Here is a 12,266-nt window from a genome sequence, read left to right as displayed (position 1 = left end):
CAGCTGGGCAGGAGGCCAAGAGGGGTGGGGTCAGGACCAGATGTGGGGAGGAGTCCAGGCCTGAGTCAGGGCTCAGTGGGGTAGGGTCTGGGCAGGATTAGGGCCCAGGATTAGGAGGTGGGGGGGGGGGGGGGGGGTCGGACGGGGGCAGGGCAGGGCCTGGGATAGGAGCGGCCAGGGATTGGCTGGCCTGGGGTCAGGGGTGGGGGTCAGGTCGGGTCAGGCTGGGGTCAGCGTCCCGGGTCATGGGAGAGGAGGGGCCGACCCCCCGTGGGCGAGGCTGGCTGGCGGCCCTGCTCCGGCTGCTGCTGCTGCTAGCCACGGGCATACGAGGATCCTGGCCAGTGGTCTCCCGCGTCCCTGCTCCAGCTCCAGTGGAGGCAGCGACTGAGGAGCCCGGGCGGCAGGCGGGTGGCGCGCAGCGGTTGGCACTAGAAGCAGGTGCGTTGGACTGAGGCGTGTGGGCGGAGGGGGGGCTCCAGCCCCGGGAGGGGCTGGGGCGCGGCCACGGCCTTTTCTTCTCTCCGCCCCCTCGCAGGGCCCACTGTGGACCCACCTGGAGGCGGGCGGGTGGCAGGGCCTGACCCTGGGATGGGGGCTGGGAGGGGGAGGACTGCTGAGTGAGGGGGCCCTCCTGGGCACACCCCTGCCCCTCCCCCGGTGTGAACCCCAGAACCGGGGCGTTCGTCACTAGACTGCTCCCTCTTCCTTAAGAAACAGCGTCCTGAGTCAGGGGAGTGGCCCTCCCGGGGTCACCCAGCACCACAGACTCCTTCCTGCCGTGAACCTCCCTCCCTGAGAGGCGGGGTGAGGTGGAGGGCACACAGGAAGCCCCCTGGAAGCATCACGGCCAGCAGGTCGGGTTAGGAACCCCTGAGACCTTCAGTTGTTCCATTTGCAGAGTGGGCGAGGAGGCGGAGGCTGCCAGTTGAAGGGAACACTGGCCCAGCCCCCCGCAGGTGCATTCAGGGACATCTGTCTCCCTGGGGATGCTGCTGTGGCTTCTCTTGGTCCTCCTTGCCTGGCCTCACCAGACCCCTGGGCCCTCATCCTGACCACAGGGCTTGCCGGCCTGTGCTCGGCTCTACTGTCCTCGACAGCAGCTGATGAAGGCAGGGTTCCGGGCGGCCCTGGCATTTTGGCCAGGCCCCTTGACCCTTGGCCTTGGTTTTTGCATCTGTGAAGCGGAGGAAGGCCTCTGTGGTAGCGTCACTTGGGGTCACCGGTGTCTCTGTCGTAGACAGGGCAGGGGTGTGTCTCCACAGTGTGCGGGAGGCCCAAGGTGACGGGGAAGATCTATGGTGGCCAGGATGTGCTGGCCGGCCAGTGGCCTTGGCAGGCCAGCCTGCTGTACCAGCACACACACATCTGCGGAGCTGTCCTCATCGACTCCCTCTGGCTGGTGTCTACTGCCCACTGCTTTCTCAAGTGAGTCCCCCCTCCTGGGTGCCAGCGGAGGGGCCAGTGGGGCAGCGGGATGCAAGGGGAAGAGGAGGAAAGGGGTGATGGGCGTCCAATGCGCTGGGCTTTGCTCTGGAGCAGCGTGTAGCCTCCAGACACGCGTCATTCCTGCCTTTGACCGGTGTCCCCTCCACCTGCATGTGCTCCCCACTCACCCCCTCTGTCCTCAGCCCCTGTGCCTGTCCCCCAGCACAGATTGGCAGTGTCTGTCCTGGCTGCCACGCGGTGTGGGCAGGCGCTCTGCCTCCTCAGATCAGGGCTTGTCCTCCGTGTCCCCACACTCCTCGGTGACAGACTAGGCAGGGACCTGGGACTACACACACAGCCAGCAGCTGGCTGATTTTTCTTATCATTTTTGCAGAACTGTGTGCCCAGGAGGAGGCGTGGCTGCCGGCACCCATATGCCAGGCTGCCTGGGTGGGAGGTGGGCTCCTCGACCTTGGAGGGTGCCTGGCTCGGCACTCAGCTTCTGAATAGATGAGAAGGGGTCTCAAGGGTGCAGCTGGGCATCACAGCCCAGGCCAGGGAGCTAGAGTTCGGGCACTGACTGGCTTTAAGGGCCCAGAGCCCTGTCAGCACCTACCCTGTTCCATAGCCCCTCTGTGCCATGGCGGGGGGTGTCAGTCCAGCGTGGGTGAGACGGGAGGGCCCCATGGACAAGAAGGGAGGTCAGGAGAGGTGCCAGCTGGCATGGGTGGAGCCAGAAGGGAAGGGTTTGGGCACCGAGCGGGGGTAGGACTTTCCACCAGAAAGTCTGGCAGGGCTGGCAGGGCCGGATGTTTCATCACTCATGTTCCGGGGACAAGGCTCCTTTTCCTGCACTCATCCACTCATTTAACACATCTTTTGTGGATAGTTATGAACAGGTGTGCACACAGCCCTCAGGCAGGAAGGTGTTTACAGGAAGAAGGGGCAGGAAAGATGTGGGGCCAAAGTTGGGCCGTGGGGAGCTTTGGGAAGGGTCAGGCCAGAGCTAGGCTTGAGCCAGGGTTCCTCTGTATAAGGTGGAAGGCCTTGATGCGAGGCCCCACCAAGGAGCCCTGAGCACAAGGAGTCCCCACGCTTCCAATTCAAGATGTGACAGGGAAGCCACACGTCTCAGGTCGGGGACAGCAGATCAGACAGCCCCAAGATGGTTGGGAAGAGGAGTCTCGTGCAGGCAGGGGCAGGTAGATGAGGGGCAGGGAGAGGGAGCTGACCCCGGGCTCGGAGACAGTGACGATGAGCTGTTCCCTGCCAGCAAATCCCAAGCCCCAGCAGACTACCAGGTTCTGTTGGGAAGCACACGGCTATACCACCACGGCCAGCACACCCGGGAGATGTCTGTGAGCCGGATCATCGTGCACCCAGACTTTGAGAAGCTTCACCCCTTCGGGAGTGACATAACCATGCTGCAGCTGAACGTGCCTGTGAACTTCACCTCCTACATCGCCCCCGCCTGCCTCCCGAGCCCCGGCATGCAGCTGTCCAGCAACTTGTCCTGCTGGATAACCGGCTGGGGGATGCTCAGCGAGGACCGTGAGGGCGTGTGGGAGAGGCGGGGAGGGGCGGGGGTGAGAGAGGGAGGGAAGACGGGAGTCCAGGTTCAGCCCTAGGGGCCCCCCCCTGGCAAGCGGGCACGGGACCTTGCGCCTCTGTGCCTCATTTCTAGAGGACTGGACCGTTTTCGTTCTAGTTCTGAAAAGTGTGGGATTCTAAAGCTTTAGAGTTCCTTAAGTCTGAGGGACTGTCCCAACCATAGGGCAACCTGGCCCCCAGCACTCTCTCTCTGTCTCTGTGTCTCTCTCTGTCTCTCACGCACGTGCACACACACGCAGGCACAGAGGCTGGTTCTTCCTTGAGGGCGAGGACCATGTCTCACTTGTTTTAACATCCCCCCCACCCCCACCCCAGGCACCTGGCACGTGCTCCGCTATTGCCTCCCTGGTCTGACAGACCATCGCGTCTTGCCTGTGCCTCCAGACTCGGCTCCCAGCTCCCACCCTATGTGTCCTGTTTGGTGCCCACACAGCTGTCTGCTCACTTTAAATCGTGAATTGTGCCACTTCTCTGCTCAGCTCCCTGCGTGCTCTCACAGCTGTTTGGACTGTTAGAACAAGTCCAGAGTCCCTGCCTTGGCGGTCAGACGCTCCAGACCTTGGCCCCAGCCCTCCCTACATCCCCTGCACACCCCAAGTCAGCCACCAGCCTCCTTCCTGCCGTCCTCACCCCAGGGCTGGCTTCTCCACCTGCCTCTCTGCCCACTGGTGTTTGCGTGCAGGGGGCCACCCTGTCTTTACATCGATGACTCGGCCCCTCCTCTGCGGAGTTCCGCTTGCCCACGTGAGCTGAGAGGGGTTCCTCCTCCTGTTTTGTTTCCTTCACACCGCTTATCACTTCTCAAACAATCCCGTCCACGTTCCTCACTCGCCCTGTGTCCCCAACAACAATGCCCCCTGTGTCAGTGGCGTCTACAGTATGCCCAGCATGAGGACAGACGAATGGAGGGGTGAGTGCTGGTGGCTGTGTGGGGCGGCGTGGCTGGGAGAGGAGTGGCTGGTGGCTGGTGGGTATTGACGGAGGGATGGAGACAAGCATGAGAGGCGGGGTGGGTAGGCGGATGGGGGGAATCAGTGGATGGAAGGATGGGAGGAAGGGCAGTGACAGACGGGCGGACATGGTGTGTGACAGCGTAGGTGGGTGGGTCAGTGGTGGCCAAGGCCCTGAGAATGGCTGTGCTGGTGGGATTTGCCTTCTTTCTTTGCGGAGTGAGTGAGGTAGAGGGAATGGATGAGTGTGTGAACTGTTCAGGAAGTAGGAGAGGAGCCTGTTAGGGACGGATGGAAGACCGCAGCCGTGTTCGAGGCCCATCTGTGTTGAGCAACCCGCGTGTTTCGTGGTGGCCGGGGCTTCCCCACAGCGACGCCACAGGTCCCCTTCCTATTCACACAGAACATCTGCACTCGCCCTTCCATCTCCAGGAGGGTAAGGTGAGCCTCATAGAGAACAAGTTCTGTAACATCTTATACAGACGAAAACTTAGCAACAGCAAGACCTACTCAGTGCAGGAGGAGATGCTGTGTGCTGGTGATTTCTCGACAGGAAAGGCCACCTGCCACGTGAGTTTCTGTTCTTCCCTTGCCTGTTTGCCTCAGTTTCCCCAGTGGGCCTGTGTTGCTTCTGCTCTGTGGAGACCTGTGGGCCTTCCTGTCTCCTCGTCCCCAGCAGTGTCCCCTGGCTCACCCCTTCCTAAGCCACATGAGGGCATCTGCTGGCAGGACCTCCAAACAGCATCTGTTGTTAGCACATTTCAAGCTTTTCCCTCCAGTGTAACACGCACACAGACGCATATATGATTGCCAAGAGCAGCAGGTGAATCTTCCTATCCTGACACGTGTGACCGACTCCCCACCGCCCAGCCCACTCTAACACCAGAGGGGGCCCCAGCCGCCACCTCTAACACCTTACGATGGCTTCTGAACCCTCCCTCCGTGGGGCTCATTTGCAGCTGGCAGCTGGCGTCTCGGTGCTCCGTGTGTGCGTTTCCTCTGCCCTGTCTGCGCTTAGGGCGCGTGCCGTCGTGCGCATTCAGTCCTGTTGTTGGGTCCACTGTCAAGGAGTATTTTGGGAGCTTTCGAGTTTTCCATTCCATTCACTTCCAAGTGTCTCATCCGCTTTATATCCTCTTTCTATTCACAGCAGCCCACGAGTAGAATCGTTGGATTGTGTGGACACCCAGCTTTGGCAGATGTTAGGGGATGTGGTGCCCCTGCCCCACCACTTTGAGCAGCGGATGAGTTTATATTCTTGCCAATACTTAGCGCTCTCTGTCTTTGCTCCTTTTGGTGTGTGTGCATCGTGGTATCTTACTGTGATTTAATTTGTGTTTTCCAGATGACGGATTAAGTTAAATAAATTGTCCCGTATTTGTTGTCACCAGATATCTTCTTCAGTAAAGTTTCCCTTCTGGTTTTACCCCCGTCACTTTTCTGTTGGGCTGTCTGTCTTTTTATTTCAGGAGCTCCTTATAATTTTGTATATTCTGGGTGTGTGTCTGCCATGGGGCACAACCCAGTGGATTGTGAAGATTTCTTTCCACTCTCTGCGATGCCCCATCCTGCAGGTGGGCAAGCAGGCCCAGAGAGGGAATGTGACCAGCCCTACATAAGGCAGCCCACGCCTGCTCTGCCAGCATCCTGACTCCAAGCCCACCCAGCCTCCAAGCACACTGTCAGGCCCCAGCCTTAAGAGCTGATGTCTGTGCACCTGCCTCCTGCATGGAAGGCACCGAGGAGTGGGGGGAGGGGGGGTCTGGAGTCAGAGACACGGCTCTGCCATGTGTCCCTGCCCTGGGACCTCGGGTGGCACCTTTGAGCCTGCATGGGATTCTGAGGCCTCCTCCACGGGGTTGTTGAAAGGATGCTATAGTGGTCTGAGTGCTGTCCCCCAAATTCATGTCCATTTGGAACCTTAGAATGTAACCTTACTGGGAACTGTGTAGGGTCTTTGCAGATGTGATTAGAGTCTCAAGATGAGACCATTCTGGATTTGGAGAGACCCTAAATCCCAAGTCCTGGAGTTGCTAAAAGATGTAGGGAAAGGCACAGAGACACCTGTTCTCAGACTCTGACTCCAGAACTTTGAGGGTAAGTGTCCGCTGTGGTCATGTGTGGTGGCAGCCCGAGGAAACATGGGCAGGAGGCCTGAGGTGGGCCTGCCGTGGGGAGGCCTCACTGACAGTTGCTCTCATTACTGTCCGGGGAGCTGCTGAGTCACAGCAGGAAGCTCAGCCATCCACCTCCTGGTAGGACGTAGGCCTGGTTTCTTGGTTCCCAGGCCACAGATGATGGTATGGACTTTCTGACCCAACCTCCTCACAGGGCTCAGCCCCTGAGTCCCCACACGGTTGTCACCAAAGATCTCCCTTCCAGCCTTGCCCCCCACCTGCCTTCTCCTGTGGAGTTTAGAGCCGATGCCCTTTGTCGGCCTGCCTGCTGGACATCCATGGTGCCCTTGACCCCACTCCCCCTCTGGGGACCCCCAGGCTGAGGACATCACGGAGCTGGACACCTGGTAGCCTTCCAGCCACCATAGCCTGTCCATGACATTCCATCTGGACCAGTGTGGGCACAGGAAACAGCTCTAGGGAGCGGGGGACACTGCAGAATGGCTCAGGACTCAGATTGTGGGGCAGGTGGACCTGCTCTGGTCTCTGTCTGTCACTTACCGGTGCTGTGACCACAGCCAATTTCCTCACTCATGAAGTGGGGGGTGCTACCAGCCTCCCCTTCATAAGGCTTCTGTAGGGAATTCAGTGCGGTGTCTGGTCTGTGGTAACAAGTGTTGGCCTTCGTTCTCCTGCTGGGTCTGCCTCCCCTGATCTGGGCTCTGTTTGTTCCTCTGGGCCACCAGCCCTTCCTGGGGTGCAGGGGCAGAGGGCAGAGTCCACGTGATGACGGATTTAGATCTGTGATTGTCCTCAGGGTCAGTTGGGAGCACCCTGAAGTGCATTTCCAAGGCCCGCCCGTGTCACCTTGATGTGTCCATAGCTCGATGCTGGTCTGGACTTTCATAGACCCATGGGCACCCCCTGCCACCTAGTGTTCTTAGACCCTGCTCGGTCACCTGCACTAACTCCCCTGTCTTTCCTAGGGCGATTCCGGGGGGCCCCTCGTCTGCAACCTCCTCAGTGCGTGGGTTCTGGTGGGGCTGGCCAGTTGGGGCTTGGACTGCCGGCACCCTGTCTACCCCAGCGTCTTCACCAGGGTTGACTGCTTCACCGACTGGATCGACAAGATCCAGAGGCTCACACCTCCCCCTGATCCCACGTCTGCTCCTCAGACGCAGTTTCCAGATCAGCCTTGGCAGACTGCTGGCTCGTCCAGGCACAGCACAACCCTCATGTCTCCCCAGACCTGGTTCCTGCTGCTGTTCATGCTCAGGGGCCCGCAGCAGGCCCTGTGGTGACCCTCCGAGCCCCTCTGTCCTGCTCTCTGCCTCAGGCCCCAGTCTGCTCGCTGGAACCTTCCACGCCTCCCCTTCCCCAGCCCCACTGGCTCTCAGTGGTTCCTTCTCCTGGACTCTCCTGTCCATCAGCTGCCATCCCCCAAGCCAAGCCTGAAACAAAACAAAACAAAAACAAATAAAAGACTCATCTCACTCCTGTCTTGGGACCCCATTGCCCCTCCTTCCCTTGAGGTAAGTCAGCTGGCTCCCTGTGCAAGGAAAAGGGACTTATCAGGGAGACTATCCCAGGAGGGAGCCAGGGCTGCCAGCTGGGAAGAGAGCAGACCGTCTCCACTCAGACCCTGCTCCTGCCTCAGGGACCATGCAGGCCTTCAGAGGAAGTGTGTCAGTCAGCACAGGCTGCATAACAAACATCAGAGCCCACGCAGCTTCAACAGCAGGAATTTATCATCTCCCAGTCCTGGAGGCTGCAAGTCCAAGATCCAGGTGTGGGCAGGGTTGGTTTCCCCTGAGGCCTCTCTCCTGCCATGTAGATGCTGTCTTCCCCCAGTGTTCTCATGGGGTCATCCCTCTGTGTGTGTCTGTGTCCTGATCTCCTCTTCTTCACAGGGACACTGGTCATTTGGGATTAGGGCCAACCTAGTGGCCTCATGTTAATCACCTCTGTAAAGATCTTATCTCCAAATGCAGCCAGATTCTGAGGCACTGGGAGTTAGGTCTCCAATATATAAATTTGGGGGAACACAATTCAACCCAAATTTGAAGTAAGACATTTCACTAGATGTCTACACTGCAAGGGAACAAGAGTTTCCCCAAAGTAGAGAAACACCATTCAAGAGGTTTGGAGGAGGGAGGACAGACTCCCCATGGAGGTGGACAAAAGTTCCCAGAGTGCAGGATGACTCTGCACTGAGTTGGACTGGGGTGCATGACCCAGGCCATACTGTGGCCACCAGTATAGAGGGCTCTCAGACATGGAGGGTCTATGAGAGTGAGTCAGAAGCAGAGGAGGCCGGATGCCAGGCTGAGAGTCAAAGTTCAGGCCGGCAGTCCTCAGACCTCTGTTCCTAGAGCTGACTGCCAGCACCTTCCTCACCTGTCCTCACAGCCCCACTCTCCCCAGTCTGAAGGGGCCCAAGTCCAGTGAAACTGCTCCCTGCTTCCCACAAGCCAGTCTGCCTGAGGTGTCCACACACCTTCAGCAGCTGGATCCTGGTGTCACCTTTTATGCTTAGCTGACCCAGGACATAGTGGCCTGGCAATATGCCTTGAAGCAATGTTCCAGGGCATCCTTCCTGGCAGTGTGCCTGACAAAGGCCCTTGTGCAGCCAGCGCAGCCCCAGCCGCACAATGCACCCACTCCAGCCCCCAGACCCACAATAAGGTGGGAAAGCTCCTATCTGGTGCATGTCCAGTACAGACCAAGTGGCATTTGGAGGGTTCAGTGCAAATTCTTTCCAATTCTAGCAATGCTTAAATATCCTGGATCCTTGTTGGCAGGTGGGCACAAGTGGACTCACGTGCCTATTAACCCTGGGTTCTCACTGATGCAGGAGGCCCCTTCCAGGATGATCTTTGGGGGCTTCAGGAAAGTGTCTTCTGGGGCACCTGGGAGGCTCAGTCGGATGAGCATCTGAATCTTGATTTCGGCTCAGGTCATGATCTCATTGTTCATGGGATCAAGCCCCGCATCGGGCTCTGCACTGACAGCATGAAGCCTGCTTGGGATTCTCTCTCCTTCTCTCTCTCTCCCCCTCTAAGTAAATAATAAACTTTAAAGTGTCTTCCCAGGGCTCACATCCCTGCCCAGGCCATCCCTCTGGCTGGAGCCCCACTAGTGCAGTGCCCTATGCCTGGCCATGTGCCCGCCAGCAGCTCAGCTGTCTATGGAAGGGGAAAGAGGATGCCTTCCCTCGGTGGTAGATTCACTTATGGGGCCCCGGGCAGGGCTGCTCAGGCCCCTGGATGCCAGTGAGTTACTGAGATGGCATGCGGTTGACGCACACTCTCACAAGCTCAGGGCAGCTCAGGCAGCTGAGCTGGAGCGTCAGCTGCTCTTCTGGTCCTAAACTATCCTGCAAGCATGGCAGCCACGGCTGGCTGTGCTCTGGAGCCTGCCTGCTGCTGCAGCTAGGGGATTCCCTGCCCCTCCCGAGGTTCTCAGACCTCTGATGGAGGCATCCCACACATACCTCACCCACATGACAGAACAACCAGCTTTCAGCTGCAACCCAACCAGTTTCCCCATCACTTGCAGCCAGTTCAGTGCTCAGTGCTAGCCTGCTTTAGCTTCCTTCTAAAGATGAAATGAAGCCCTGTAGGGTTCTGCAGCAGATGTAGAGATGGCACAGGCCGTAAGCAGTGGAACAAGGGCTCGAACCTACATCTCTCTCCCCAAGAGCTGGAGCCCCTTGTTATTCTGGCTCCAACAGGCTGCAAGTAGATGACCGTTACCCTGCCTGCCCTCCCCTCAGACATCAGGGAAAGGCTTACTCCACTTGTCCCGAGAGTGAGTTCCAGATACCCACTCCTGAGTAGGCAGACTAAGGGAGAGGTGGAGGAAAGGGGCCAAGCCAAGGGGCCGGTGAGTCTGGGAGCAGGGCCTGGAGGGGAACTGGGGCTGTCAGTGGAGAGCGGGACTAGGAAGGTCTGCCATCAGAGACTCCTTGCCCTGCTAGATGGGGCACTGGCACGGGCTGCCAGCTGTCATTGCCAAGTCAACCCCAGACAAGCTACAGAACTGAAAACAAACTAACAAGAATCAATTAGAGGCTTTCTGTTTCCAGTCTGGAGTACAAGGAGCTTGGAAGCCATTACTCCCATCCACAAAATACGAAAAAAATTGAACAAATTAAAAATCAACAGCTTTTCTTAGACCCAGCGGAGAATTGAGGTCACAGGGCAAACCTCAGCATCCTGGCTTGCCTGAGTGTGGCCAGCTTGGACAGTCAGCTGTGCTGTGTAGAAGCTTTTTATTTTGACGCGATCACAATAGTTCATTTTTGCTTTTGTTTCCCTTGCCTCTGGAGATGAGTTGAGTAAGAAGTTGCTATGGCCAAGGTCAAAGGTTCTTCCCTGAAGAACATGGGTGCAAAAATCCTCAACAAGATATTAGCCAACCAGATCCAACAATACATTAAAAAATTATTCACAACAACCAAGCAAGATTTATATCTGGGATGCAGGGCTGGTTCAATATCTGCAAAATCAGTGTGACTCATCACATCAATAAAAGAAAGGACAAGAACCATATGATCCTCTCAATAGCCACAGTGAAAGCATTTGACAAATACAGCATCCTTTCTTGGTAAAAATGCTTAAGAAAGTAGGGATAGAAGGATCATACCTCGAGATTATAAAAGCTATGTATGAATGACCCAACACTAATATCATTCTCAATGGGGAAAAACTGAGAGCTTTCCCCCTAAGGTCAGGAACAAGACAGGGATGTCCACTCTTGCCACTGTTATTCAACATAGTATTGGAAGTCTTAGCCTCTGCAATCAGACAACACAAAGAAATAAAAAACATCCAAATCAGCCAGGAAGAGGTCAAACTTTCACTCTTCGCAGATGACATGATACTCTATATGGAAAACCCTGAAGATTCCACCAAAAAACCGCTAGAACTGATCCATTGTAAGGGTAGGGCTAACCTGTAGCCTTAAGAAATAACAGCTTTGTTTTAACACTATAGGTTAAGGGATAACAGCCTTATCCTATCAATCAAGGGATGGATTAGCGCTTGATTGGATTGGGGCAAGGGCCTGTTTGAACTGTTTCCACCTGGGAACTATTCCTTTGTTCTGTTCCCAGGTGATAATAAGATGATGTGGTTGGCTATAAAAACTCTGTACCTCGGTTGTTCCAGACTGCACTCTGGTCAAGAGTGTCGGTCCCAATCGATTGGTTTGCCTTGCCTCTCATTGCAATAAACTTTGTTGTGACTGTCACTGGTGCCCGTAGCATTCTGTTTCAGGAGTCATGTGGATGCAACACCATGAATTCAACAAAGTTGCAGGATATAAAATCAATGCACGGAAATTGGTTGCATTCCTAAACACCAACAATGAGGCAACAGAAAAAGAAATCAAGGAATTGATCCCATTACAATTGCACCAAAAACCATAAAATACCTAGAAATAAATCTAACCAAAGAGGTGAAAAATCTATACACTGAAAATTATAGAAAGCTTATAAACATGGAAAAATATTCCCTGCGGAGGCGGCACCTCCCTCCTGTGTTTTATCTCAGATGCAGCTGTGTTTTCCGACCCCTCATTTCTGAGGGACTGCGGCTTTCACCCGTTCTGACCCTCTGTGAGAGGGTCTTACCAAGCAATGGCCAGGTGCCAGCTGTACCCAGGAACGTTCGAGGGACTGTGCTGTTGCTGATGACTAGAGACTGTGGCTGGGTGCCAGCCCGCCCCAGAAAAAGTTTACACAATTGTGTAGCAGCAGTGTTTCAGGGATTATGGAAAATCACAACACACATCTGGCACCAGGCTTCACCCTTAATGACCTTGTTGCAGCACCAGCAAATGTGGTTGTTCTCCCGGGTCCACTGGGGCCTTGTCTTTGGGGGAGCCACACAGCCTCTACCAGGTGTCCTCCTGGCAGGGGAACCACCTCTCCTCATCTGGCCCGAAGACCCCCGGACTTCACTCTGCTCCTGGGGATTCGCCCTTCTCACCAGAGCACCACCAGGTATCGAGCTGTGGTGTTTCAGACTCTGTGCTCCTCCTGTTTATAGAGTCTTTTTTTTTTTTTTTTAATTTATTTTTGGGACAGAGAGAGACAGAGCATGAACGGGGGAGGGGCAGAGAGAGAGGGAGACACAGAATCGGAAACAGGCTCCAC

At 56.2% G+C, this 12,266-nt stretch overlaps 1 protein-coding gene across 1 annotated transcript; it reads left to right on the top strand.

The window, feature by feature from the left end:
- Window positions 1–219: 219 nt before the first annotated feature.
- LOC125928537 (putative serine protease 47) lies at window positions 220–7,853 on the top strand. Its single transcript, XM_049639292.1, has 5 exons — window positions 220–441; window positions 1,266–1,428; window positions 2,702–2,979; window positions 4,393–4,559; window positions 7,093–7,853. Exons 1-5 carry the CDS (start codon window positions 246–248, stop codon window positions 7,405–7,407), a joined length of 1,119 nt encoding a protein of 372 aa, XP_049495249.1. The 5' UTR covers window positions 220–245; the 3' UTR covers window positions 7,408–7,853.
- The last annotated feature ends 4,413 nt before the right edge of the window (window positions 7,854–12,266 follow it).

Source organism: Panthera uncia, chromosome D4 (genome assembly GCF_023721935.1).
Source record: "Panthera uncia isolate 11264 chromosome D4, Puncia_PCG_1.0, whole genome shotgun sequence".
Taxonomy (NCBI): Eukaryota; Metazoa; Chordata; class Mammalia; order Carnivora; family Felidae; genus Panthera; species Panthera uncia.
The sequence above is the reverse complement of the archived record's forward strand: the minus strand, read 5'-3'. Positions and strand labels throughout refer to the sequence as shown.